Consider the following 25,673-nt stretch of genomic DNA (forward strand, 5'->3'; position numbering starts at 1 on the left):
TTTCTGAAAACAAGAGATAAATCTCATGATTCTTTAGCCAAGCTAGAGACTGAAAGAGTATGAGGATATGCCAGAGGTGAGGGTGGAAAGGTGGCATTAAGAAACACTGGTGATAAACTGTAAAGATCAGCTCAGACAGAGTAAGCTAGCCAAGTGGAATGGAGGAGGTAACGGTAGCAGGATATAGTTCAGATACAGGAATGTAACACATAACAGACAAGGAAGAGTAAACCCATACATGATAAGACACTTTAAAATTAAATGCTATTCAGGTATTAGGTAGCCATATGACTAAAAAGTGACTTATGAATGGGCTTAATTTTCAGATAAGTTAAAAAGCTAAGTTAATTTTAAAAAGAAGGAAAAACCAATTAAAATTATATTATTAACTATGTGATGAAGATAGATTTGGGAACTAGAAGGCATTGTTTGTGGCAAAGTTGGAGTAGTCTCCTCTATAAAAATAAAATGTTATGTATGATAAAAATTGAGAAAGTGATATTGGTATCAGAAAAACATTTGTGATAATTGAGACAGAAAAGCAATATCCAATTTGACCACGAATAGCCTTTTTTTCCCACACAACTTGTGTAGATATAAAAGGCAGTTTGATATCAGGATGCACAGATGATAATCTCAACCACATGGAAAAACAATTTAGTTTGTTTTCACCAATTAAGAAAATACACTGAAAAAAAATATGAGGTTCTACTCTGTACCCATAGAATTAACTAAAAATGAATAAAATTTATTAACAGTAGTGTTAAGTGTGTGTGGGTGAGCAGGCGTACACTTGTGGTTTTATTGGTAACAGTTTAAATTAATTTCTCCATTTAACAAAAGCGGAGCATCTGCTGTGTGTAAGGTATTGAAGCCAACTTCAGCAGATGTTTAGTGAGCACTTACAACGTGCTAGAGGCTAGTAATACGAAGATGATTGAAACTGTGTCCAGGTCCCAAAGGCTCTTTTGGTGTAGTCTGGAGACAGAAAAGAAGGTAAGATGTTTCAAGGGCCATTTTGCCTCAGCTCCTTCCCTTGGGGCTCAGGCTACCTGGTCAGGGTCCTCAAAGCCCACCTTTGTGTGGACCGAACCCTCCTCAGGAAGTTCACTGTCTAATGGTAAAGGTACAACAGTTGCATCCGTAACTAGCATACAAAGAAGCGATAAGGCTGTCAAGGTGGACTCTGCAGGGGCTTTGGGGAATCCTGAGGAGGACAAGTTACTATTGCGGAGCTGGCTTTGCTTTGCCCTGCCCTTTCCCAGCTGCAGCTCAGCCTGGCTGTAGACCTTGTTTTTATAAGCACAGGCCACTAGGTGCTGCCCACTTGTCCTCTTGCCTTCTTGCCTGCCCTGCAACCAGGATCACTGGCTATGGGAGCTCTGTGTTGGGGTCTGTCTGTGCCTTGGGACACCGCACTGATTCTTGGGGCTTGGATGCCAACCGTATATCCATACTGCTTTGAGGTAGTGATTTATTTGGTCAGGCCTGGTGAGCATCAGATACTTGATGACCTGGACACAACCTGGAAAGAATAGCCAGAGAAATACCTAGAGTGCGTATTAACCTGGATGATAGATATGGTGGGGAGGGGCCTGTGAATGCCAGAGGGCCTGTTTGGCCACTTTAGCCCTACGTGCCACATGAGGGAGCAAAGGCCATTGTGTCCACCTGGCTGGGGTTGTGACATGCCGAGGTTCAAAGCAAGTCAGCGTGAGCCTGAGTTCCAGGGCTGAGAGTTTCTCCCCGTCTTCTTCTGGACCTCCACAACTCCTAGATGTGAGCTTCTGGGCAGTGTGATGGGTGCCTAGCCCTTCAGATTTATCTTCCACATCTGTTGAAATGACCACCAAACAAAGCAGAGCAGTCTTGTCTCCCACCAAGAGGTAGAGAATCTCAACCCTTCAGGACACATGAGCTTTCCCTTCATCTTTTCTGATCCTGATTTTGAAGAACCCCCCTTTTCCTTTCTTTCCTGAATCTGCTTGAATATCCCCAGAGCTGAGGGCCTCATCCCTTTCATTTCCTCATAGCGTGACCTATGTTGGATAGAATTTTAAATTTTTCTTTCCTATGTTGATCTCAGGTCTTCCTCCCTGTGCTCCTGTTCAGTGGTCTCACTTTTGTCCTTGGATGTTTCCTGGGAGCCCTTCACTGCTTGCTGTTTGCATAGGGATGAGGTGGGAAGTTCTTTGAGGGGATGGGCTGGAGCTGAGACTAGTAGATGAGGAAAGTCCAGGTGTCCACATCTTAAGCTGTTGTCTTCTCTCTGACTCCCTGAGTGGCTCACCCCTTCTAGGCCCCAGACATCTCTAAGGTCCCTGGGAAGAGGAGCTCACTGACAGGAGCTGACTCAAGCCCCTGCTTGCCAGGCTTTGTTGGGGAGGACAGCACTACATATCCAAAAAGCCATGATTTGATGTTGGTAGTTGGGTGACAGGCCAATTGACCCCCATCAGGTGTGTGATGAAGGCCTTCCCCCTATGCCTAGGGCACATATGTGTCCAGGACTGACATGTGCTGTTTGGTTCCTCTGTAGGAGCTGATCGACCTCAAGATGCTTCAGTGCAAGAGAGTTGTCAATGGTGAGTGCAACTCTGGTCCCAGGACTGTGTGTGTGCCCGATCACAGCCAAACTGTGCTACCACTGCCCTTGCCCTGGTGACAGTGTCCTCCAGGGTGCTCCTTGCCTGGCTGTGTAATTTGATGGATCACATGCTCCCTTGAGAACAGTCCCTGCTCTTCAGAGACTGTGACAAATAGCCAGATGTGAAACAGGCAGAGGATGCCTTCTACCCACAGGCTTGCTAGCATGTAAATCACCAGATGTCACTGCACAGGAGGGATGCTTAGGGTCAGGATGGCTTCAGCACTGGTCCTGGTTCTGCCACTTGCTAACTGTGTCCTTAGGCAAGTCACATGACCTCTCTGCCTCAGTTCCTTTAGCTGTAAAATGAAAGTTATAATCCACGCTTTATTTAAATCATAGGATTGGAATGTGAGGATCATATAAGATAAGGTACACGTAAGTACTTCGCAAATGGAAGTGGTGAACTGTGCTGAATTGTGGTTTTGCTTATACTTTATTGATGAGGCTGATTCTGCTTAGAGTTGTGGTATTGTCTGAGGTTTTTGAAATGTATACATGTTGTAAAATCTTAATGTAAGTTCACTAGAAGTTATGACTTAATTTTGTCTTTAATTGTTTTAGATTTATATTTTCTTTGTGTTATGAAAAATTCAATGTTATAGATGTATACAACTTAAAAAATGAAAATCCCCCATCATCCCATACTTGAAAAGTGATCACAAAGAGAAATAACATGTACTTTTTTATATGTGTAGTGAAATGTGTGTATAAAAATATGACATATTTATATATACTCTCCCCCTTATACACAGATGTGGATCATGCTACATGTTTTGCTACTTACTTTTCTGTTAGGATATTTTCCCATGTTAGTACCTATAAATGACTATGTCAGAATGGATTTCACCAGCGCTTTAACAGGGGTTTCAGTATTCTGATGTTAAACATAAAGCTATAGTGTAAACACTAAGTTTTTGTGGTTTTTCTCTTAGACTTCTTACTGCCAGTCATGATCAATGTGCTGTTGGGGATCACTTCGATGACTTCTCCCCACATGCCATTGCCTTTACCCCACCTTTTTAACCTTCTAATCTGCTCAGTGCTGGGACGATACTAACAACTTCCCTTTGTGGACGAGCTTTATGTGCATTAAAGATCTCCGTTATTGCTCAGAAAAGCCTTTGAGGTAGGTGTGTTCTCCCGTCTGCCACTTTGGGTCTCTTCCATGTGGTAGTCATCTTTGAAAGCTAGTAATGATAGTACCTACTGCAGAACTTCATTAAGAAGAGCATGTGAGATTCTTGTTGTTTGCAGTAGTTATGTTCTATAAAGTTGCTGCAAACACCAAATTAGCAAATACTGAACCATTGCTCCTGGGGGAAATACAGGGTTAGATTCCTGCGAGACTTTGGTCACACTATTTCGTTAACAGATCAGTACATAACCTTGTTTTATGTGTGTTTCTGTGTAAAGACACATTATTTAATATATAGTGTTGATTCATTAAACTGAACTCACAGCCAATAGCACTATGATTTCATGCCTGAATAAACAGCACTATGATTTCATGCTTTATCTAACACATGTATTTTTTCTGTAAGGCATGTTACCACCTTCTTATGCTTAGGAGCACTAGGTAGCACTTCAGCACTGTGCTTAGGGCCATTGTAGATGGTGAGATCACCAACAAAAAGCCCCAAAATGCAAAGAAAGTGGCATTAAATAAATACACCGTTGTAAAGACCCTTGTTTACAGGACGAAAGCTGAAAGAAGAAGGCAGAGCGTTACCTTGTTTGACTTCAGCTGGGAATGTGTGTGTTGGTGACTGCATTTTTTGCAGTTCTATGCATGTCCGTGAATGGCCATGAAAATGCCACAAGTTTTGATTAGGGGGTTACAAATAAATTTTAGCAAGCAGGCATATTTGCAGATACACAACTGCAAATTATGAGGATTTCCTGTGATATCATAAATCTCCACTCACAATACACAATGCACATGATAGGTAAGTAATTAAGAAACAGCAACTTTGGGGGAGGGTATATAGCTCAGTGGTAGATCACATGCTTAACATGCATGAAGTCCTGGGTTCAATCCCCAGAACTTCCACTAAAATTAATTAATTAGTTAATTAAAACCTAATTACCTCTCCCCAAAATGAAAAAAAAAAAGAAATAGCAACTTTGCTGAATTTCAGAATGACATCTTTTGGGAAGATTTGGACAAAATCTGAAACACAGATAAGGTTCTTCGTATGTACACTTTCTGTCAAAGTTAAAAAAATTGAGAATTGTAAACACCATACAGAGAAAGTGCATAAGACACAAGCATGCAGTTTAACAAATAACTAAAGCGAGCAGTCATGTAACTAACCATCTCTAGGTGAGAGAGTAGACCATCATCAGCACCTGAGAAGTCTCCCAGGTATGCACTGATTTCTTTCAAGAATAGTATATTTCCAGCATCCCATTTTTCCCTTCAGGGTGATACTTTTCCTGTGTCTTCTTCTAGGGATTAGGCTGGGTTGAACCTGCTTCTTCACCAGGTGGTGCCATGTGTTTGTGTTTTCTTGCAGAGGTGCTCAGCACAGTGGACTTTGTCGCTCCTGACGACCGAGTGGTCTTCCGCACCTGCGAAAGAGAACAGAGCAGGGTTGTCTTCCAGATGGTACGGGATCCCAGGGCTGAGTGCATTCCCCGCTCGTGCCCCATGCCGAGACAGTACTAAATGCCTGGGTTCCACTGCACAGTGGTCTTCAGTCTTGCTGAAGACCCTACTTTGACAGTTTTCAAAGATCTGCTCATGAGTGATTACACTGTTGAAGATGGTTTATGGAAATCAAGCTCTAGCAGTCTATTATATGCTTCCAGTCTCAAATTTAATTTCCTTCATCGCAGGGGTTATCTGTTTGGCATGATTTATATATTTTTATTCCCTGGCATTGGCTATTCAGATCATGGTCTTTGTTTTGTATAGTCTGTATCTATTTCCCATAAAAAGAAATGAGGTTTCCTCAAGAGTAGTTAAGATTTGTATTAGAGTTGAGTAGTGATTCTGTAACTCTGTTCTTTCATTTTGGGCATTTCTTTGTCCCTTTTCAGAGATACCTCTTGAATGATGTTTAGGTTTTTAAAAAATTGATAACAATGAGTAGACATATGATAAAGCAAATATAAAAAATGTTAATTGTAGAATCTAAGTGATGGGTATATGAATGTTCACGCTAAAACTTTTCCAATTTTTTTTATGTTTTAAAGTAATCACACCATTGATAACACTTTCTCAGCCCTCCAGGTCTACTTTTGGTCTCCACCAGTGAGCTAGTCTGGTGGGCTAGCTGTTAAAGAGAAAGCCAGCTGGACTTCACTTGCTGGGGTGTGTGTGTGTGTGGGTGTGTGGGTGTGTGGGTGTGTGGGTGTGTGTGTGGCGTGCCTGGGTGTCCTTTCTGTGCATGTGTACTTGTGTCAGGGCAGCAGTTGATGCAACCTCTTATGTTCCAGGGGACTTCAGATGCAGAGCGAGCCCTTGCTGTGGCCAGGCTTGTGTAAGTTCTTCTCTCTTTGGGACTGCCTTTGCCTCTCCCATGGGCTGTGTGGTCTTACTATTCCTGGTGACCTTGGAGGTGACATCTTCCTGCTTCCCAGTTCTGCTTCCCAGTCCACTGCCTTCTGTTTCCTGGTTAAGAGTGTCCGGTTTCCTTCTCTATTTGTGCCGTCCAAGGCCTGCCCTGGGCCTCATGTGTACCTATTGTGTCTGGACCCCAGAGAATCTCTGAATGAGGGCCTATTTTTTAGTGTTAATTCATTTTTGATACTTTGATACTTCGCTGCTTGCTGACTGTGGGACTTTAGGTAAGTTACTTAACCTCACAGAGAACTTAGTTTCCTCATCTATAGAATAAGACCAATAGTACTACCTCCCTCTGGCATTACAGGGAAAGGTAAACAAAATGATGCATATAAGTGTCTTGCAGTGTGTGGCACACAGTGAGCGCTTACTAAGTGCTAGCTATTGTTATTAATTACAACCAGGGTGAGAAGGTACCCAGGCAGTAGTTGCTGCTGGTTACAGACTGTTAACTGTGTATGTACCAGAAGATGAGGGACTATGTCTGAGAATTGTTTTCCGGAAGCCACCTGTGCAGCCTAGCACACAAAGACTGCCCTGCAGCTTCCACCAGAACCAGTGCCCTGAAAAAGGGCTCTTATGCTCCTGTCACTTTTGTGTATTGACAAAGGGCTTTCACCACACAGTTAGAACTGGAACTCTGGGATCTTGTGCAGCGTGGCTGTCATTCTGTATTCGACTTACCTGATACAACTTGAAACTAGCAAAGTCCTCTACGCTAGCCCTTCCCTCATGTGTGAGTGTGTTATATTCTTCCTCTGGAGCTCTGCTCAGGGGAGCCAGTTGCACATTTTAGAGACAGGATTTTTCACCTTCTGTCACTGAGGGTTGGTGTGTTTCAGAGGGCTAGGGACACTGTAAAAGTTTCATGAGCTCAGACCCATGCCTTTGACTCTGTGCTACTCTCAAGTTGAGCATTTATTACCTTTTCTCCTTCATGTTTTTCCAGTGAAAATGATGTGGCTGGTATTGACGTCAACATGGGATGTCCAAAAGAGTATTCCACCAAGGTAAACTGATTTCTTTATACTCGTTACTAATACAGGGTACAGATTAAGGGAGACTGACAGGACATGACAATGAAGTACAGTCCCTGACTCTGTTCTAGATCCTGTACTAATGGGCAAAGTGCTCCAAAGGATATTATTAAATCTACTGGCAAGAGTAGAATATAGATTATGGTAGATTAGCTAAAATTACTGTATCAACGTAAATATATAAAGTTGATAACTTCTGTGGTTATGTAAGACTATCCCTGTTCTTAGAAAATATACACTGAAATATTTAAAGGCCAAAGGCTATGATGTATGTAATTACCCTCAAATGGTTCAGGAAAAATTTTATATGTGCATACACATGTATACATACATACATAAATAAATACACACACAGAACACTTGTGCTCAAGTAATAAAACAAATGATGTAAATGTTAAAAGAAAGAATCATGTGAACAGGGCTTTGCCTTTTCTTGAATAAAACCAAGACATATGTTACAAAAAAATAGAGGATGTAATACGTGTGTCCCCATTGTCATCACAAGAGATCAGACATGACTGCTATGGAAACGCAGAGAAAGGAGCAGAAAGGCAGCGCTTTAAACTAAGGATCCTGTGCGGAAATGTGGGCCTTGGTGAGGAGGTTTGGGACCCTGAAGGCGGAGGGAGGGACACAAGCAGGGACCTAGAGGCCAACATGAAGTAGAGGCAGAGAACCTTGATTTGACCAGAGGGTTGGGGAGTGGGAAACAAAGAGGAAGCTGAGGAACACAGGATTGAAAATCTGGATTGGGACCAGATTAGCTGAACTTTGACTTGAGATCTCTCTGACCTTTTTTGAACAGAGAAGGCATGTGATCAGAAATGTAGTTTCCTTCCCCAAGGGGAACCAGTGTTACTGGTTTCTTGTGTATCTTTCCAAATATATTCTATATATAGAAATATTTAGACATACTAATCTGGAAGTCATGTGTCTAGTGGATTTGAGTGGATTCGAGTGGGAAGAGGCCAGAGGTCAGGACACAAGTATGGGAGATGAAAGTCTTGGGTCCACAGGAGAGACCAGGGATGGAGAGAAGAGAAACCAAACTAGAGCAGAATTTGACAGGACTTGGCTGGCAAATGATTGGACTGGAGAGGTGGGATGAGTGGTGGCAGTAGGTGGAGGAAAGACTGGCAGCCTGGAGGACTGTTGGTCGTCAATGCCACTGGGACAGCTAGAGGGAAAGGATGTTTGGATCGGAAAACAAGGACTGCTTGGGATTGGCTGAATGTGGGGTACCAGAGGGACTCCTGCGGGGCTGTCCCTGAGAACCTTACCACAGGGTGTGAGGTCAGGGTCAGGCGCCCAGAGGCAGCTGCTCTGCTCTCAGGAGTTACTTGTCCTGGGGACCTTTGCTTTAGGCCAGGAGACTGAAGGCTGCCTGAGGGAAAGGCCGTTTGGATGCTTGAAAACCAGAGGGCCTTCTGGACAGCTGCTTCAAGGAATTATGGAGGTTTGAAATTGTCTGTAAGAAGTTGAGAATGTCAGGTTATCTTTTGCTACCTTCTAATTACTCTTGGATGCCCCTGAGTTGCATATGGAGCAGAGTTGAAATTGCTGGAATATTCTCCCTGAGATCGTGGAGTGAAAAAAGCAAGAAACAGAATTGTATATGGTGTACCACCATTTATATATGGGGGAGGGGGAATGAATATATATATAACATATATATATGTTTACTTCTCTACTCATAGAATATATTTGGAAAGACACAGAAGAAACTAGTGACACTGGTTTCCCCCAGGGAAGGAAACTAAGTTTTTATTTGGTTTTGCATAGGGACTAAATCCCCATTGCAGGGTGCTACTTAAAATAATTAATAACTGTCACAGCACTGGCACTGACCAGTCAGGACAGATACCTCCTAGTATGTCATACCAATGCATACCAGCTGAATATCGCTCTCTTCTCATAGTTCAAAAATTGAAGTCATATTAAAAAAATAAATCAAATCTCAGGGATGGAGAGTTCTTACTCTTTATCCTTTTGAACTTTTAAGATTTTTAATGTGTTGCCTATTCAAAAAAGCAAATAAATAAGTTAAATAGAAAGGAAGGAAGGAAATACCAATTGAGAAAGCCATTGTTGTGGAAGGGCCAGTGAGACTGGATTTTAGATCCTGTGATTCTACAAGGAAGGGCCGGATTGCATGTGTGAGGTGAAGGACATACAGAGCCAGGGTTGAGTGGCCAGGGCTTCCTTAAGTCCTCTAAGGTTTGTAGCTGAGGGTCCAGGGCTAGGAGCTCCTCTGATCTTCTCTTTCTCCTCTGAAATGCAGGCTCAGTCTTTGCTGGTTTAGTGTTCTCTCTGGTTCTAATCTGTCACCCTTAAACATGAAATTAAACTCTAATAACTGAACAAAAACCTTCTGAGCATATCCTGTGAGCATTCATTAGTATGCAGTCTGTATACTAACACCATATATTTATTGGATTTGTTTTTTTACATTTCCCACTCCTCTGATTATTTAAGTAATTCATACCATTGTACAAAACTTGGATAATGTAGAAAAGTACAAAAAAGAGCAGGAAAATCACCAGTAATCCCACCATCAAGGGACAACCACTGTTACTAACGTCAAGATTTAAGTGGTTCCATAGGCTGTTGGTTTCCATTAGCTGGGGCTTTTGTTAGAGTCTGACATTTGTCCGGGCGCTCAGAACTGGGTGGGCCATTGTCGTGGACAAGGGTTGCAGGTGATGTGCCTTTGAGTAGCTTTGCTGGAGGTGGTGGTGTCAAAGGAAGTGATGTTAAGGATCAGAAGAAGATGCATTTGATCTCATTTCAAAGGAAGAATGATCTATTGTTTTTTTAAGAACTTGACAGATGGTGGGGTTTAGTTTATTAAGACACTGAGACCCTGGGTAGGGAATGGGCAGTCCTGAAAATGTTTTTTTAGAACCTACTTCTAGATAGATCTGTGGGTCTTGCTAAGAGGATCGGACTGATGACATTTATAGTTCATCAAACTCTGATCCCTGAGATTGTGGGCACAGATGCAGCTGCTTTTCTGCATGCTTAGGAGAAGTGCTGATTTTAACTTGGTCCCTTGGAGGCAAGTACTGGGGTGCTGCCAGGTTGCCATACCACAGGGAGGAGCCACCCTTCTCCAGCTGTAAGAAGCCTCTCTGTGTGCTTTTCCTTAGGGTGGAATGGGAGCTGCTCTGCTGTCAGATCCTGACAAGATTGAGAAGGTAAGTCCTGCATGAGTGAAAGCAGAGGTCCTTAAACATGCCTGTGAACTTGAGTTCCGTGGAACACCTCTCCCTTGCCTTCCCCAGATTTAGGGGATCAGTCACTCCACCTGGGAGTCTGGACATTTTTTTAAAGGCTTCCCAATGATTTTGACATGCAGGCAGGTTCAGGAACCCCTGAGCTAGCCTACAGCAGCCTTGGAGTTCTTAGAAGCCCAAGGCTAGGGACGTGTCAACCGAGAGCCAGGGGACCTGAGGACTCATTTAAAACCACCTCTGTATTGCCTCTCTCCCTTCTGAGAAGATCATGAGAATGTAGGCCAGGCTGTCTGTGGGTTGTGGATGGGCTCAGTGGCTGTGTGTTTCAGGTGATGGGACTGGCCTTTCCTAGGGGGCTTGATGAGATAGAGTCCACCATCCGCCTTTGAGAGCAGCCAGGCTAGGGACATGTGAGGTAAGCTGAAGTTAGCTTCCTCTGATTCCCTTCTCTTGATGATTCTGGTGGCCAGCTTCATGAGGCTCTGGGGACAGGTTGATGTTTGCCACCCCATGTTGTGAGCTGCCAGGGCATGAGGGAGTGACATTTTCTGCCACACCATATACACCTTTTAGTTTCTTCTTATTCCACTGGCTTTTTCCTTATCACTTCTCTTAGCTCCTTTGATTTCCTTTTCATTCTCTATCCCCATTTTCCTGTCTGGGCTTTAAGCGTCCTAGTGTCTCCCACAGGGTAGAGCAACTTGGGATAAGGCACCACCCATTAGAGCTGCCATTGCTGGGTCAGTAGCCCAACTCTGTATATTCCTCCACCCTCTACTGTCTCTGGGATCTAGGAAGACAGCGTGTTTGTAGGCTAAGTGCCTTCTCATTTTTTCCATGGGCAAAAAGGCACAGGTAATGTATTTCTAATGTGCCTATAATGTATCTTTACCATTTGTAGGGTAATTTCCTTTCTAAAGTAAATCCTGTTACCTGCTCAGATCTGGGCCTGTCTTGGGGCCTTTTCCCCCACAGACTTTCACACCAGCAGAGACATGAGGTGTGGCTTGGATCTGGGAGAGTTGGATCCAGGAGAGGTTCAGATAGGGTGTGACCAGAAGACAAACTCCAGTTGGCCTTACCCCTCCCATGTGACTCTTGAAAGTAGCTAGGACTTTTGGTTACTAATTTCCTTCTTGGTCCTGAACATGCACATGAAATGAACAGAAATACTGAAAAAGATGCTTAGAGCTGCTTGGATAAAATACACCAAAAGGAAATTCTGCAGAACAGAGAATTGGATCAAACCAGCTGATATTTCTGAAATTACCAAACATCAGAGAATTCTAAGTCAGCACTTACAAAGGAACCTTCCAGAGATGGTACTGTCAGCCTGAGGGAAAGGATTAGTGTCTCTGTCAGAGAATTTTTTACTGTGTATCTTGATGGATAACAATACCCACCCTCCCCTCTTAAAGGGTAGGTGCCCCTTTAAGGCCTGCCAAAGTGATCCTAGGACTTCAGGCCCAGTCAGCCTCCTGCAGCAGCACCTGGGGACAGTTCCTTCCTGCCACTCTCTGGCAGTTGTGCCTGGGCCAGCAGGCCATGTCTTGCCTATGATCTGTCTAGCTGCCTATCAACCCAGCCTCTTGGTCTGATGTCTCCTGGAGAGGCCTGCCCTAGCCTGTCCCTGAGAGAAAGGCCTCTTTCACTGGTTCTTATAATCCAGCTCTCTGCTGCCCCCACCTGTCTAGAACCAAAACTGGCAGCCACTGCCTGGATGTCCCCTTGCTCTGCTGGATAGGGATCCAGTTTTTGGAAGAGGGCTCTTGGGATCACCTTCCCCTTGGCTTGCCTGGCCCGAATTTTTTGGTGAGGGAAGAAGATAGCAAGGCCACAGACTTAAAATGTCATCTACACTTTCTTGATCTCTGACTCTCATATGGTCTGGTTTGCTACTGACCTGACACTTTTCTGTATGACTTTCTTGATTTTTCTTTGGAGTCCTTTGCAATTACTATGCAAAATAAACACTTTTTAATATGTTGACTATGTTGTCTTTTCTCTTACCAGTTTCATTCCTGTATATCCAACTCCCCTAAAGAAAGGGGTACTTGAGGACAGGGTCCGGGTTCTGTTAAAGCTTTCCTGCTCCCTCCCTTGCCAGATCACGAAACAGCACTCAGGGAACATTGCTTTCAGACAGGAATGGAGCCGTGAGCTGTGTGTTCTCAACCAGCGTTAGACCTTAGAACCATTTTGAGGAGAGAGTGTGCTGGGCAGAGTCTTTGGGAAACACATATTCTTAAACCCTGCCCCTAGAGACTCATTCAGGAAATATGAGGTAGAATCTAAGATTCTGTATTTCTTAAGCTCTCCAGGTGATTCTGATGTTTGCCCTGGCAAAGAATCACTGTGTTCTAAAGAGGCACGCATGCAGATCCACTTATGCGTGTATTCACTCATTCATTCACTCATTCATTCATTCACCAAATATTTGTATGCCACTGCATCCTAGGCAAGGGGCTACTGGTGCTGGGGGTTCAGCATAGAAAAAGGAGGGTGGGTATAGCTCAAATGGTAGAGTACATGCTTAGCATGCACGAAGTCCTGGGTTTGGATCCCAGTACCTCCATTTAAAAACAAAACAAAACAATAAAACTAATAATAAATGAACAAATAGACCTAATGACCTCCTCCCCCCAAACAAACAAACAAAACAAAACAAAATAAAAAAGATGAATCCTTTCCCTCATGGAGCTTATGTAACAGACACATTCACATGGACACATACATGGAGATAGGCGTGTCCATGCCAGTGGGCCGCACAGGTCTGGAGCAGAATTAATTAGTACAAGCAGTTGCAGTTGTTTGTTCCAGAAGAGGCAGATGCTCTTGTGTTCTCCTCTCTGCAGATCCTCAGCACTCTTGTAAAAGGGACATGTAGACCTGTGACCTGCAAGATTCGCATCCTGCCATCGGTAAGGATGTTGTGTTACATCTGAAGGCCCATTTTCTCTGGAGATGTAATACGGAGGTGTAAATGACTCTTGAGAGGCCGGAGAAGGTTTGGAGAAGAGGGTAGGGCTGAACCCACTTGAGGAGATGGAAGCTACTCCCTCTGTGGCTTCAGTAACCACCCTGTGTGGTCCCCTCCCTCAGCTGGAAGATACCCTGAACCTTGTGAAGCGGATAGAGAGGACTGGCATCGCTGCCATTGCTGTTCATGGGAGGTGAGTAGTTGCCTTTCTAGTGACTGACTTGCAGGGAGGTCCTCAGCCATCTTAATGTTTTTTTATAAGACCCCAGGTGACTACCAACTTCTGTGTATGCAGCCTAGGTCTGCCTAGCTCTTTGACATCTTGTAAGTTCTCAGGAAGGTCATACCCTTTATGTGGTTGCATTTTCCTTTGTTTCATTCTTTGAGCATGTACTGTGGTAGGCACTGCACCGAACTTTGGTGATATAAAGAGACCAAGAAGGAGGAGAAACACTTCTCCCTCAGGATGAGTGATTTGCTCAAAATTTTATGCAGTCAGGAAGTGGTGGAATTGGAGCTGAGTGTCATTTTCTTTCCACTACATTCAGCAATAGCTTCTCCCTCGAATGACCCCAGGCAGATTGCTGTTCTTTTAAAGACATTACCTATTTTATCTGCCCTTGTTGGACTGCCAGCTGTCACAATGACTAAACAGTCCTTGTATCTGTAGCTAATGACCTCTTTACTAGGAGCTGAGGTGTTGCTGAAGGCTACCCTTGGTTTCCCAGCCAAACATGCTCCCTGTGTCCAGGATGTACTTTTGTACATAATCCCAGGTCAGCCGACTTTGGCCAGAGTGACTTCTCTTCTTAGTGATGTTCCTTTTGAGTTCAGGCGTCTTGTTGGAACAGCCCATTTTTTGCTGGTTGTGTCTATTACAGCATTTTCAGAGAAGGGAACCCAGAACTCCAACATATAAAACAGAAAATCAGAGCTGTGTGTGTTGCAGTCAAATGCTCTACCACTGAGATCAGAGCTGTGTGTGTTTAAGCCAGTAGAAGGAGGTGAAAGGCCATGCATGTGTACACACATGCCCCTTCCTGAGACAGCAGGCTCTGGGCTCAGACTGCCTAGTTTCAAATCCCAGCTCTGCTGTTTGTTGGTTGTGTATCCTTGGACAACTCATTTGACCTCTTTGAGCATCATAGACCTCATTTTAATTCCTCAAATTAAGATAATTTCTGCTTTATTGGGTTGTCATGAGGCTCTTAATGAGGTTATAAGTATACAGTCTTGGCGTGGTGCCTAGCATATAGTGTTCTCTAAATAAATAAAGCTATTCTTTTCCCCCACTAGTTGGAAACACTAGGAAGAAAGATTTGGGTGAGTTTAAGGAGGCCATCAAAGCTGTTGAGGATGGGCTAGCACTGGGCTGCTGGGGGTGTGGGGAGGTGGAGATGGAGGCTGGGGGTTGACCAGACTTTCTAAGGCCTTGTGGCCCCTGACCCTTTTATTGAGGAGTTTAGCAGAGGGGACACACTCAGGCAGGACCTGGGTAAGGGCTGTCTGGGCGACCACCTCTCTTGCTTGTTCCTGAGCACACCTCAGGTCAGGGCTTACCTCAGCATCCCTGAGACTCACTCACTCATACACAAGAACTCTTGCAGTTGACCGTGGAAGCAGGAGCCCCAGCTTGTGGTCCTGCCTCCCCTGTGGTTCTTCGTGACAGCCATGGTCTGTGGCCTGCCCTGGTTGCTGGGCCTACCCTGTGCCAGGTGCTTCTCCCCAGGATCAGCTGCCCAACTTGGCCTCAGCACAGGCAGCTGTGTGGGAGTGGCCAGTCTGAGCTGCGGCAGCTGTTCCTAGTCCCTAGGGGAGGGCAAGACTCGGACAGTAGAGGCAGCATTCTTAAGGCACTGTCTCTCATCTCTGGCAGAGGCGAGGGGAAGCCAGGGAATAGCAGTATGACCACCCACATCAGCCCCCTGCAGCCATGCCCCACCTGCAGGTCTCCGAGGGCTGGACTTGCCTTCCCAGCATAAGCTCGTGTACTCTCAAAGGTCAGGGAGAGCCATCCCCTATAGCCCAGACCCCCATCCTTGCTGCTACATGGCCTTCCTGAGGTTTAGTAGGGAGGACAGTAGGGTTTGGCTAATGTGGCCCTGTGCTAACTGTGACATGCCCTTTCACACTGAGCCCTCAGCCTTCTTTTTTCTGTCATCTCCAAGGAAGCGGGAGGAGCGACCTCAGCACCCTGTCAGCTGTGAAGTCATCAAAGCCATCGCTGAAACCCTCTCCATTCCTGTCATAGCCAAGTAAGCCTTCCTTCCTCCTCATTTATTTTTTTATGTCTCATCTCACCCAGAAGGGATTTGAGGTGGCATATAGAAAATGGAATGAGATAGCATCAAAAAATGACCCTAAAGGAAAAGAAAAAAAAGGGTGTGACAAAAAATGAAATTGGGAATGAGGCTGTGGAGTGCTTGTCATGTCTCTTGGCCTCTGGTGAGTGGCCACTGTAGGTATGTGGTAGGCAGTGGACCAGGGTGTTTTGGTGGACTGGTTGAGGTGGGAGTGTTCAGGGAGAGCAGGAAAGTGACTGCTGAAACAGGCCCAGGAGAAGGCGATCACACCAGAGTCAGGTGGGCAGAGTGTGGGGTGAGGAGTCCCAAGCCAGAGCACATAGAGCCATGGCTCAGGGAACATGAGGCAGATCATAGTCCAAAGCCTGGATGAGCATTCTAGGCAGCGGCAGGACCAGGAACCTAGACTGGCAGGTGTGAGGTACCAATGACCAGCCTAAAGGCTTAGCAGTAAGACAGCAGTGTCCTGTTGCCACTGGGGAGCTGGCCTGTGTAGGCCAGTTGGGAATTCAGCTCAGCCTTGTATCTGCCTGATGGCAGGATGGGAACAAAGAAGTTCAAAAACCCTGAAGCCCCAACAAAATGCATGCCTGGCTGGAGGAAGAGAGAGAGCTAAGGGTGGGGTGGTAGCCAGGCCTAGCCTTCCCCAGGCCAGGGAGTTTTAGGCGTGGCTTAGAGAGAGGACAGGGCTACTCAAGACCCTGGGCCCTGTTGCTACTGCTGCCACTTGAAGGGGGTGCCCCTCTACTCCCATCCCCACATGCAATGCTGTCTCAGGATGGAGGCTGCTTCCCGGCTGCTAATGGAACAAAGACGGAGCAGTTTCCAAGGGGGCCCTTGGGGCCACAGGGTGGCAGGAAGGGAAATTGCAACTAAACCGCGCCTCCTTCCTTCCTCTCATAACCACCACTGCGTCTGTTCCCTACCCAGGGTTTTGATCTAGCAGTTAGTGGGCACATAGGTGCCCAAGCCTGAGGATTTTCCTGTGATCCCAGTATGCATGACCCCTGTCCCTCAGATGTGGGCTGACTTTAGCCACTGTTCAGGATGAGGGGGAAGGAACGTAAAATTTCCGGAGTATCTGTTAAGTGCCAGGCATGGTTTGGGCTGCTTGACTGTATTATCTCACTTGGTGCTTCTGACCCCATAGCGGGGTATGTGTTGTAATCTCCAGTCTCTCGAAACTCTCATAGCTGAAGGACTTGGCCAAAGTCACTTAATGAGCAGCAGATCTGGGAGTTGCTTTCTTAAAATGCTAGTATGAGGATGGGGATACCAGGATGGGGATACCTCTCACCCCCTCTGTTGCTTTTCAGTGGAGGATCTCACGACCACATCCAAGGGTTTTTGGATATAGAAGACTTTAGACAAGCCACGGCAGCCTCTTCAGTGATGGTGGCCCGAGCAGCCATGTGGAACCCATCCATTTTTCTCAAGGAGGGTCCACAGCCCTTGGAGGAGGTCATGCAGAAGTACATCAGATACGTACGTCTACGCAGTTTTTCAAAACAAAACATTTTCTCTGTCCATCACATTCCTGCAGAAAGTGCTTTGGGTGAGCCCCCAGCCCTCAGCAGCCTGTGTCTGTTTCCTTTTCTTTGTAGTTCTTGTAGTGTAGCATGGGTTCTCCCTGGCTGCAGTGTGAACAGAGAGGGTGCTGGGGAGTCGTGCCCCTACCACCACCCTCTTCTAAAGCTTCCAAGATGTGGGGGGTCATAGCAAGGACTTCTGGATCCAGGATGCTATTGGGGCCCCAAGCACATGATATTTTTCTTTTTCTCTCTCACACTTCTACCCCCTACACATACACACCCGTTCACAATGACAGTGGCGTCTGTGTCCCTGAAGACACTTGTGCCAATAGGTTGGCACTGGAGCAGCCACAGCCAGGAGGAGCCATTGTAGCTGTTGTTGAGGACAAATTCTCTCCGTAAAGACATGTCACCTGATCATCAGTCACAGTCCCTTCTAAAACTCTTCTCTTGCTAATTCTTAGAATACTTTAACTATGATCTTAGGAAGTAGCCTAACTTTAACCCTCTTTTCAGGCAATAGCTTTCTCTTCTCACTGGGAGCTTGATGATGGTGCCAGAGGCATTTCCCTGTAAGGTAGTTTTTTTTGACACCTGTTCTATCCCCTTGGCACAACCCTGGAACTCTGTGATCAGCTGTGCATATCTATAGGCAGAGACAGTGAGTGGTCCTCAAATTCATCAGTGAGTTGGGCCTGAGAAGAGAGCTCAGCCCTCACCCAGAGCAGACTTCCACCCTCCTCTTCAGTCCTGGAGCTCTCACCCACCTGAGGAGTCAGAAGCTTCTTAGATCCTCAGACTGCCTGTGCCCCCTTCAAGCCATGACCATGCCTGGGCAGTTGTGGCTGCCATGACATGTGGGTGTCTCCAAGGCTGTGCAAGCTGGGGATGGTCGGAGGCCCTGAGGCCTATGTCCAGAGCTGCGCAGCCTCTGTTCCAGAGCCTCCTCTGCTTGATGCTGCAGCCCTCATCCTCTTGGCTTAGGGTGTCCTGTTGGGCAGGTTGGTGACCACTGGGTTCTCCAATGATCTGGGTCAGCCAGAGGCACAGGGGGTTTGCCTCAGCCTAGATCAGCCGGCTGGCAAGTCTGTGGCAAAGAAGGCATGTTCAGTAGTGCTGAGCTTGCTCACTGGGTGAAAGGTGATGTTATTATTCCTGCTCAAGCCCTCCCTTGGCAGCTGAAGAGGGTGTGTTGGGCCAGAGAAAGGGAGTGGCTTTCAAGCATAAGCAGGGCTGCTTTTGGTCCAGCCAGGTGCCTTCTGTCCCAAACAAGCCAAATCAAGGCCTTGCCGCTGGCCGGGGCTTACTCAGGTGTCCTTGCTTTTCCTGAGTGTGCTGTGGCACCTCCAAAACACTGAAGACATAGGCCTAGATGGAGCATTAGAAGAGCGTAGGGGGTGAGGGGGGCGGGGGTTCTGGAGGGCTGGGGCACCCTTCACCCAGTGCTCTCCTGCCTGCCTCAGCCAGGTGGGCTTCAGTGGGTATCCCTGGGCAGTCGTCCTGCCGCCCTGAGTCTGCATTTCCCAATCTGAGTAGTGGTAACATCTGCACCTCACACTTGTCTAGCTCAGTGAAATGACAGGTAACACATGCGAACATGCTTGGTGATGGTGCTTTGCTTTTCCCATGAAGGGGGAAATTAGAGACAGGCTATTTAAGATAAGGAATAGAAGAGTCACACCCCTGTCCCGGGGCTGGTCCTGTCACAGCAGAATTTGGCTATTCCCCCTCCCCGCCTTGGAAGATGCTTGGCCGCAGGTCCTCTGTGGTAGCCAATGGTGGCTGAAGTAGGAGGAACTTCCTACACATCTGGACCTTAGTCAGACTGTCCAGCAGGGTGTGCTCCTGACCGTGGGCCTCGGTGTGACCCTCAAGCATTGTACCACTAACTGGAAGAGTAGACGGCCAGGATGGAGATAGCTCTTTTATGGGGTCACACTGCCTCGGCCTCAGGGACACCTCTAATGCCCCCTCAGGGCCCTTTCCCTGCTATCAGAGCATAGCCCTGGCCTCAAAGCCTGCCCAGGCAGCAAGGGGGCTCATGACAGTTCTTCTCTCAGGCTGTGCAGTATGACAACCACTATACCAACACCAAGTACTGCTTGTGCCAGATGCTGCGAGAACAGCTGGAATCGCCCCAGGGAAGGTTGCTCCATGCTGCCCAGTCTTCCCGGGAAATCTGGTGAGAGGGGCAATGGGCTGCTTATCTGTCCTTGCAGACATTATCCAGACTTGACCCTAAGCCCTAAGCTGACTCTACCAAGGGACCCGGGGCACAGCTCCTAGAGGTGGATGTGCTGGAGTGGGGAGGTGGAATGGCTTTGCCTCACAGAAGGAGGTTGGACTTAACAAAGCTTTAGAACTTTCTAGCTCTGGACTGATCTCGGGGGCAGAATTTTGGGAACTAGAGCACTAGCAGGATGGAGGAATGTGAGGGCTGAGCTTGGGAATTCCTGGGGAAGAAGGGGCTTTCCTAGTAACAGATATGTCACATGCCAGGCCACCAAGATCCAAACGTTAGGAGAGTTGGGTTTGTAGAATGGAGCCCCCGGCCTGAGCCTGCACCCACAGCCCATCATTCTGCAGTCTGAGAAGCCACCCCTTGGTCCTCTAGATCTGGTAGAGTTCCAGCTCAGTGGTTGACATCTGGGGCCCCTTACAACCTGGCCTCATGCCTGTTCTCACAGCTCCCCGTTGACCTGTGCTTGTGCTGGGTCTCCTGCCTGAACGCTGTCTCCCCCCAAAGTTGGCTGTCTATGTCCTCTCTCCTCCAGAGAAGACTTTCTGAACCATGCTCGCCCTCAGGCATCCATCTTCATGAATATCCTCCAGCCCTCAAGATGCTTCCTAGAAGGGAAGAGCCTTGCCAGAACCTTCCTCCCCACCTTGGGCCTGTGGCGTTCATTCTGTCCCTACCCTACATAGCTTAACCAGCTTGACTCAGGTATCTTGTGAGCTCAAGAGGGTGACTCTCAAGAGTAGCTCTCTGTAGCTCTGGGTGTTACCTCAGTTTAGGCTTGGCCTGTTTGTGGCCAGGACAGGAAGTGGGGAACCAGTCAGTGGTCAGGCCTCTGTGTCTTCCTCCCATGGGTGCGCATGAGGGTGAGGCTATGTATACCCCTGTGCTTGGTCAGTGTAGGTCAACTTACTCACCACTGGCTGGAGACTCCTGCCTGTGGGTTCTTCCCCAGAAGAGAGGCTTGGCTTAGGTGGTGCAGGTGACCTTCAGAATCTTTTCCACCCAGCCCAGCCACCCATCTAGTGCTCACCTTCAGGAGCCCACATTCACTCTCCATCTGTCAGTTCAAGCTGATCCCAGGGATGGGTAGGAAGCACCTTCTGATGGCTAGGCCCTGGTGGTGGTCTGGTGTGTGTGTGGGGCATTTCTCAGTGGTGGGGCCCTGGGCTATTCAATAGTTTCCTGGATGCTGGCTCCACTAAGAGGCTTGCCCTCCTCTGCCTGTCCCTTCATAGTGAGGCCTTTGGCCTTGGTGCCTTCTACGAAGAGACCACACGAGAGCTGGACACTCGACGGGCCAAACTCTTGGCCAGGAGCCCAGAGGAGGCAGAGGAGCCAGCTGAAGACACCTCTGGTGTCATTAAGATGGCGGTCAAGTTTGACAGGTAGGTCTCCAGCTTGGCCTTGGCTTGGTCCAGGGGCAGTGCCCTCCTGTCTGATTGGGCCAGCAAGCTGGCTGCTGTACATGGTTAATGCTAAGCTTGGGGACCACAGGTCTCCTTGGTTTGGACACTTGTTCTTAATTTTTGGCAATCCAAAGAATGCACTGTAGAGAAGATAGTCCCTGAAAGCCCAGGCAGTGCTGTCAGGGGTGTGCATGTTGTTCCAAGGGTGACTGGACACCTTTTTACTGACCCATCCCCTTCCACAACTCAGGCTGGGGGGACTTCTTACATTCCTGAAAATCTGTGCTTTTTCCCCTCCTTTCCCCAGTTTCCTGAGGAACTAGATGCCTATAAGGAGCTCCCCAACAGCAACAGGACCCTAAACCTCACGGGTCTAGCTGAGAAACCTACCCTCACTGCCCCTCTCTAGCCCTGTGGTGCCCTCTCTAGGCAGAAGTAGCCTCAGGCCACTTATTGCCTCAGACTGTGACTTAGCTTTGAATGAGGCCCTCATCCTTGTCCTCTGCAATCTAGGATCTGAGCCTTTCTTGGTCCCCAGGCTCAGACCGGTAGTCAGTTTTGTCTGGCAAGGACTTGGGAGGAGGGAGGTGGATACAGCTGGGTTGGGAAGTCATATCCAGGGAGAGCTCCTGGTAGGAAGCTGGAACATGGCACTTACCACCCTGTCACTGACTGACTGCCACCAGAGTCCACTGTGTCCAGGGAAGCAGCTGATCATCCTGACACTCAGCAGACAGAGTCAGGATGGGTGCTGAGCTAGATCCTGAGACCATTGTGTGGCCACCTATGTTCTCCACCCCAACCCACTCCCTCCTCATCTTGTCTTGAGAGGCAAACTGGACCTTTCTTCTTGGCTGTTGAAGGCTGTTTTCCAGGCTGGAGCTCAGAGTTCTTAGAGTTCAGTTCCCATCCCAATTCCCCAAGCAGCTGGAGCCCATCTTCCCTTTAGATAGAACCCATGCTCCAAGCCACTGGTGGGGCAGAAATGGGAGCTCAGGGGAATAGGTACAGGATACTTAAGGCAGCAGTGTGATGTCTCAGTTCCTGCAGCTCCTACCAGGAACTGAGTAGAGCCCCTGCTGAGGAATGGAATGGTGTTAGTAGGTGGGCCCTGACTCCTTCCCCTCCTTTCCCCAGGAGAGCATACTCACCACAGATCACCCCCAAGATGTGCCTGCTGGAATGGTGCCGGAGGGAGAAGTTGGCACAGCCTGTGTATGAAACGGTGAGTCCCTAGCTGTGGCCTGCCTTTCATCCAGCCCATGACACTCCCACAGCTGGTGCCATCGCCCCCAGCACACCCACAGCTCGTACCTGAACTCCAAACTGCTTGGCTGGAGCCTGGCTCTGCCCTCTGTGGGCCAGTAACAGTTGCTGGTGACTGGGCCAGTTGCTGTTAGCTCCTTCCCTTTGACAGTGGGTCTGTTGTCTAGTTCAGGCCACTTTCATAAAACTAAACCAGAGACTAAACAAAAGGGCTGCTTGGGCCAGTCCCTTCCAGTGGCATTGCTTAGGCAAGGGAGACTTCTCTAGGAAAGGCCAATTAGCTTAGGAAGGATGCTCAAACCTAAGTCAGATTGACATACTTTTGGACCACCCAATTCTGTGCCCCATATCTGGGCCCCTCAGTGGAAACTTTGAGGCCGTATTGCTTCACTTCCTTGGGTCCTTATGATCATGCCTGTTTAGGTTGCTCTGTCTCTTCTGGATTGGCCTTCTGACCTCCAAGCTTGTACCTTCTGGGCCTGTGTTCCCCTTTGCCAGAGTGACTTTTCCAAAACAAAATCTGACCTCTGTCTCCCTTGTTCAAGTCCTCATCAGCTCCCGAGAGCCTTTGGGATCAAGCCCTACTACCTCAGCACAGAGCATGAGACCCCCATGTGTCTTTCAACTTCAGGTCTCATCTGCTCAGCTCTCTGTCCGCCACATCACCTGGTCGTCTTGCCAGGTGTACCTTCTTTGCTCCAGTCCTTGTCCCCTCTCACCCCTTTGCCATGTGGTGAACTCATCTGGGGGAACTTGGCCCATCCAAATGTCAATAGGAGGAAACTCCACAGTCACACGCAGCTAAGGCCTCTAATGGCCCTTTGCTTAGGTCCATGACAGAACTCCTGACACACTGGGATGTCACTGTCTGTTTGTGTATCTGGCTTTCTTCCCTGGAATATGCACCAGGCACTTCTGCTGGGGAGGAACATGTGATACAGGTAGCCTTCATGTGACTTAGGTGGGAAGTACTTCGTTTCATTTGCCTTTGTCATGACCCTGGCAGATGAGCCTCTAGGGCTCATTCCCCCTGCCCTCATGTGGCCATCCCTATGCCTTTGCTCTCTCTGCACCAGGTTCAACGTCCCCTGGATCGCCTCTTCTGTTCTGTTGTCACTGTTGCTGAACAAAAGTACCAGTCCACCTTGTGGTGAGTTTCCCCATCAGTGGGCATGAGGCTTGGGGTGGGGGGCCTGACCCCAGCATGGCCTGGGAGGGTCGGGGGGATGGTATATCTGAGCAGTGGCATCCCTGGGTGACACCCCTTCCTCAGTTTTGTCAGAATCTTTGCCAAGGGTATGTAGAGTCAGGCCTCTCAGCCTCTAGGCCTGTAACCAGTCTGCCTGCCTCCCTGCCTTATTGCTCCATGCCTCGTCTGCCCAGGGACAAGTCCAAGAAACTGGCGGAGCAGGCTGCAGCCATCGTCTGTCTGCGGAGCCAGGGCCTCCATGAGGGTCGGCTGGGTGAGGAGAGCCCCTCCTTGCACAAGCGCAAGCGGGAGGCCCTTGACCAAGACCCTGGGGACCTCAGAGCTCAGGAGCCATCCAGGCCTGGGGAGCTGTGCAAGAAGCCCTTTGTAGCCTTGGCAAGTGGTAAAGAGAGCCCACTGGAAGGCTGGTGACCACTGTCCCTATCCTGGTCACTCCCTCCCTGGGCCTGGCCCTAAGATGGCTGTGGGTGCAAAGCATCAGTCAGATGCCATTGGACAATTTGCTGCCCCTGCTTGGCAGGAATTAAGAGGTTCTGGCATGGGCCATCAGCCTAGAGCATGGGCCAAGGGGTGCCCAGAGTGCCCATCTCCCTTGGTGGGTCTGAATAGCATGGCCAAGTTCCCAGCAACCTCAATATTTTCTTTGAAAACAGAAGCTTTTCAGGTAGCACCTCCCCAACCTGACATTGGTCCAGTGCAATAAAGACACCTCCACCCTTACCCACGGCTGGCTGCTTCAGCCTTGGCATCTTCACACATGGACTGATGTCCTGGCATAATTATTCTACTCCCACCCTCTGTGCAGAGCTGGGGCTTCCTAAAGCATTTCTTCTACCCATCTTTGTGAGTCTAGATGGAGGTGGGAGATGGGTATCACCTTTAATGCTCACTGGATTTGAGTTGAGCCAGGAGAGCCCAAGAAGCCTGTTCTACTGATGGTAAACCCAAGGCACTGGCCCTCAAATGGCTTTCCTGATGAGAAGTGACATGGAATTTGAGGGACCAGCAAGGGACCAGCTCAGGCAAGTAGTGGGTACTGGGTCCAGCTGGCTGGAGCTCAGACCTATGAGGTACCTGCTCTGAGCAGAGGATACTGGAGACTGCTGATGACAGCAATTTGGGGCTCTTGTAATTACCCGCCCACGCCCCTTTCCCCCCACCTTCTGCCCCCACCATCCCGTTTGCGCCGGAAGGAAGTGGCAGATTCTCTTTAATTTCCTCCTGGCAGTGAGAAGCAAACAAACTACCACATCTTGTGGGGCCTCCCCCGCTTACTGGGAGGGGCGTTCTGACCAAAGGTCCCTGCCCAGCACCGCCCCTGCTTCCTCAGCTGTAAACAGGCTGCTTCTCCTCCCCTTTTCAAAGCTCTGCGGGGAGGGGGGATTCCCCTCTGGGCCAAGGCCATGTTCCTCCTATCTCCTCAGGGTCAAGCCCTGGTGCCACAGCACCCCTGGCCCTGTTGACCTGAGTCAAGGGTTGGGTGGGTGAGGCCCCTGAGCTCAGTCCCGGAGCTGCCCCTCCGTACACCCACACTTGCTCTTCTGAATGCAGGTATAGTACCAGTGGCTTCTCGGAACTCATCACTGTCTGACCTTAGGCAAGTCACTTCTAGTCCTTGCTGGGCCCAAGGGCTCTTCTCTGATAGTGGGATCAGCTGTTCTCTCCCTGCTTGAGGGTGTCTGGAGGATAAACAGGCTAGTCCTGTAATAGGGCACTATGCAGCGCATGGGGTCACTCCATACCAAAGCTGTCCTAACTAATTTCCCAGACCACTGTTCCCAGAGAAGGGGCCCCATCCAGGAGAGAGACTGAGACGTGGTCCAGTCTCAGCCATTAAGCTTTTATTTCTGATTTCTCTTGCAAAAAACTGTTTTAATCAAAATGTCCACGTTGTCTTTCCTCATACACCAAGTGAAACAGGACAGCCAGAGAGGCCCCAGTGGATCCCTCCGGCATCCTGAGTTAGTCAGAGCTGGTCGGAAGACCCTGTCTCTGTGGGCCAGGTACCAAATGTTAAGATCCACTTCCCCAGTGGGGTTGGACTCTGTCCTCAGACCTCTTCTTCCACCAATGTGATTTCTCTGGGGAAGCCCCTTCTCTGGAGGGGTTAGGTTCATTTGTGGACAATGGGGAAGGAGAGGCAGGGGTAGTGATAAGCTGCTAAGATAGAGGCTAGGGTGTGGGGACTTTGAGGGCCCAGGAAAAGTACTGGGGAGAGGGTCATTCACAGGGGAGCAGGTAGGATG

At 48.1% G+C, this 25,673-nt stretch overlaps 1 protein-coding gene across 4 annotated transcripts in view; it reads left to right on the forward strand.

Annotated features, from left to right (window-relative positions):
• The window catches only part of DUS2 (dihydrouridine synthase 2), a 41,385-nt gene extending 16,076 nt beyond the window's left edge, over window positions 1-25,309 (forward strand). For 3 of the 4 annotated variants that reach the window (XM_032486601.1, XM_014555783.2, XM_014555782.2), the window contains 14 exons: window positions 2,540-2,585; window positions 5,167-5,258; window positions 6,092-6,135; window positions 7,168-7,228; window positions 10,405-10,452; window positions 13,347-13,412; window positions 13,594-13,664; window positions 15,640-15,726; window positions 17,091-17,259; window positions 19,367-19,488; window positions 20,781-20,930; window positions 22,089-22,176; window positions 23,294-23,367; window positions 23,601-23,838. In XM_032486601.1, the coding sequence (XP_032342492.1) occupies window positions 2,540-2,585; window positions 5,167-5,258; window positions 6,092-6,135; window positions 7,168-7,228; window positions 10,405-10,452; window positions 13,347-13,412; window positions 13,594-13,664; window positions 15,640-15,726; window positions 17,091-17,259; window positions 19,367-19,488; window positions 20,781-20,930; window positions 22,089-22,176; window positions 23,294-23,367; window positions 23,601-23,838 (1,356 nt within the window). Of the gene's footprint in view, window positions 1-2,539; window positions 2,586-5,166; window positions 5,259-6,091; window positions 6,136-7,167; window positions 7,229-10,404; window positions 10,453-13,346; window positions 13,413-13,593; window positions 13,665-15,639; window positions 15,727-17,090; window positions 17,260-19,366; window positions 19,489-20,780; window positions 20,931-22,088; window positions 22,177-23,293; window positions 23,368-23,600 lie in introns of all 4 variants that reach the window. The other variant, XM_006180598.2, reaches the window with a different exon arrangement.
• The last annotated feature ends 364 nt before the right edge of the window (window positions 25,310-25,673 follow it).

Source organism: Camelus ferus, chromosome 9 (genome assembly GCF_009834535.1).
Source record: "Camelus ferus isolate YT-003-E chromosome 9, BCGSAC_Cfer_1.0, whole genome shotgun sequence".
In the NCBI taxonomy this organism is placed as follows: domain Eukaryota; kingdom Metazoa; phylum Chordata; class Mammalia; order Artiodactyla; family Camelidae; genus Camelus; species Camelus ferus.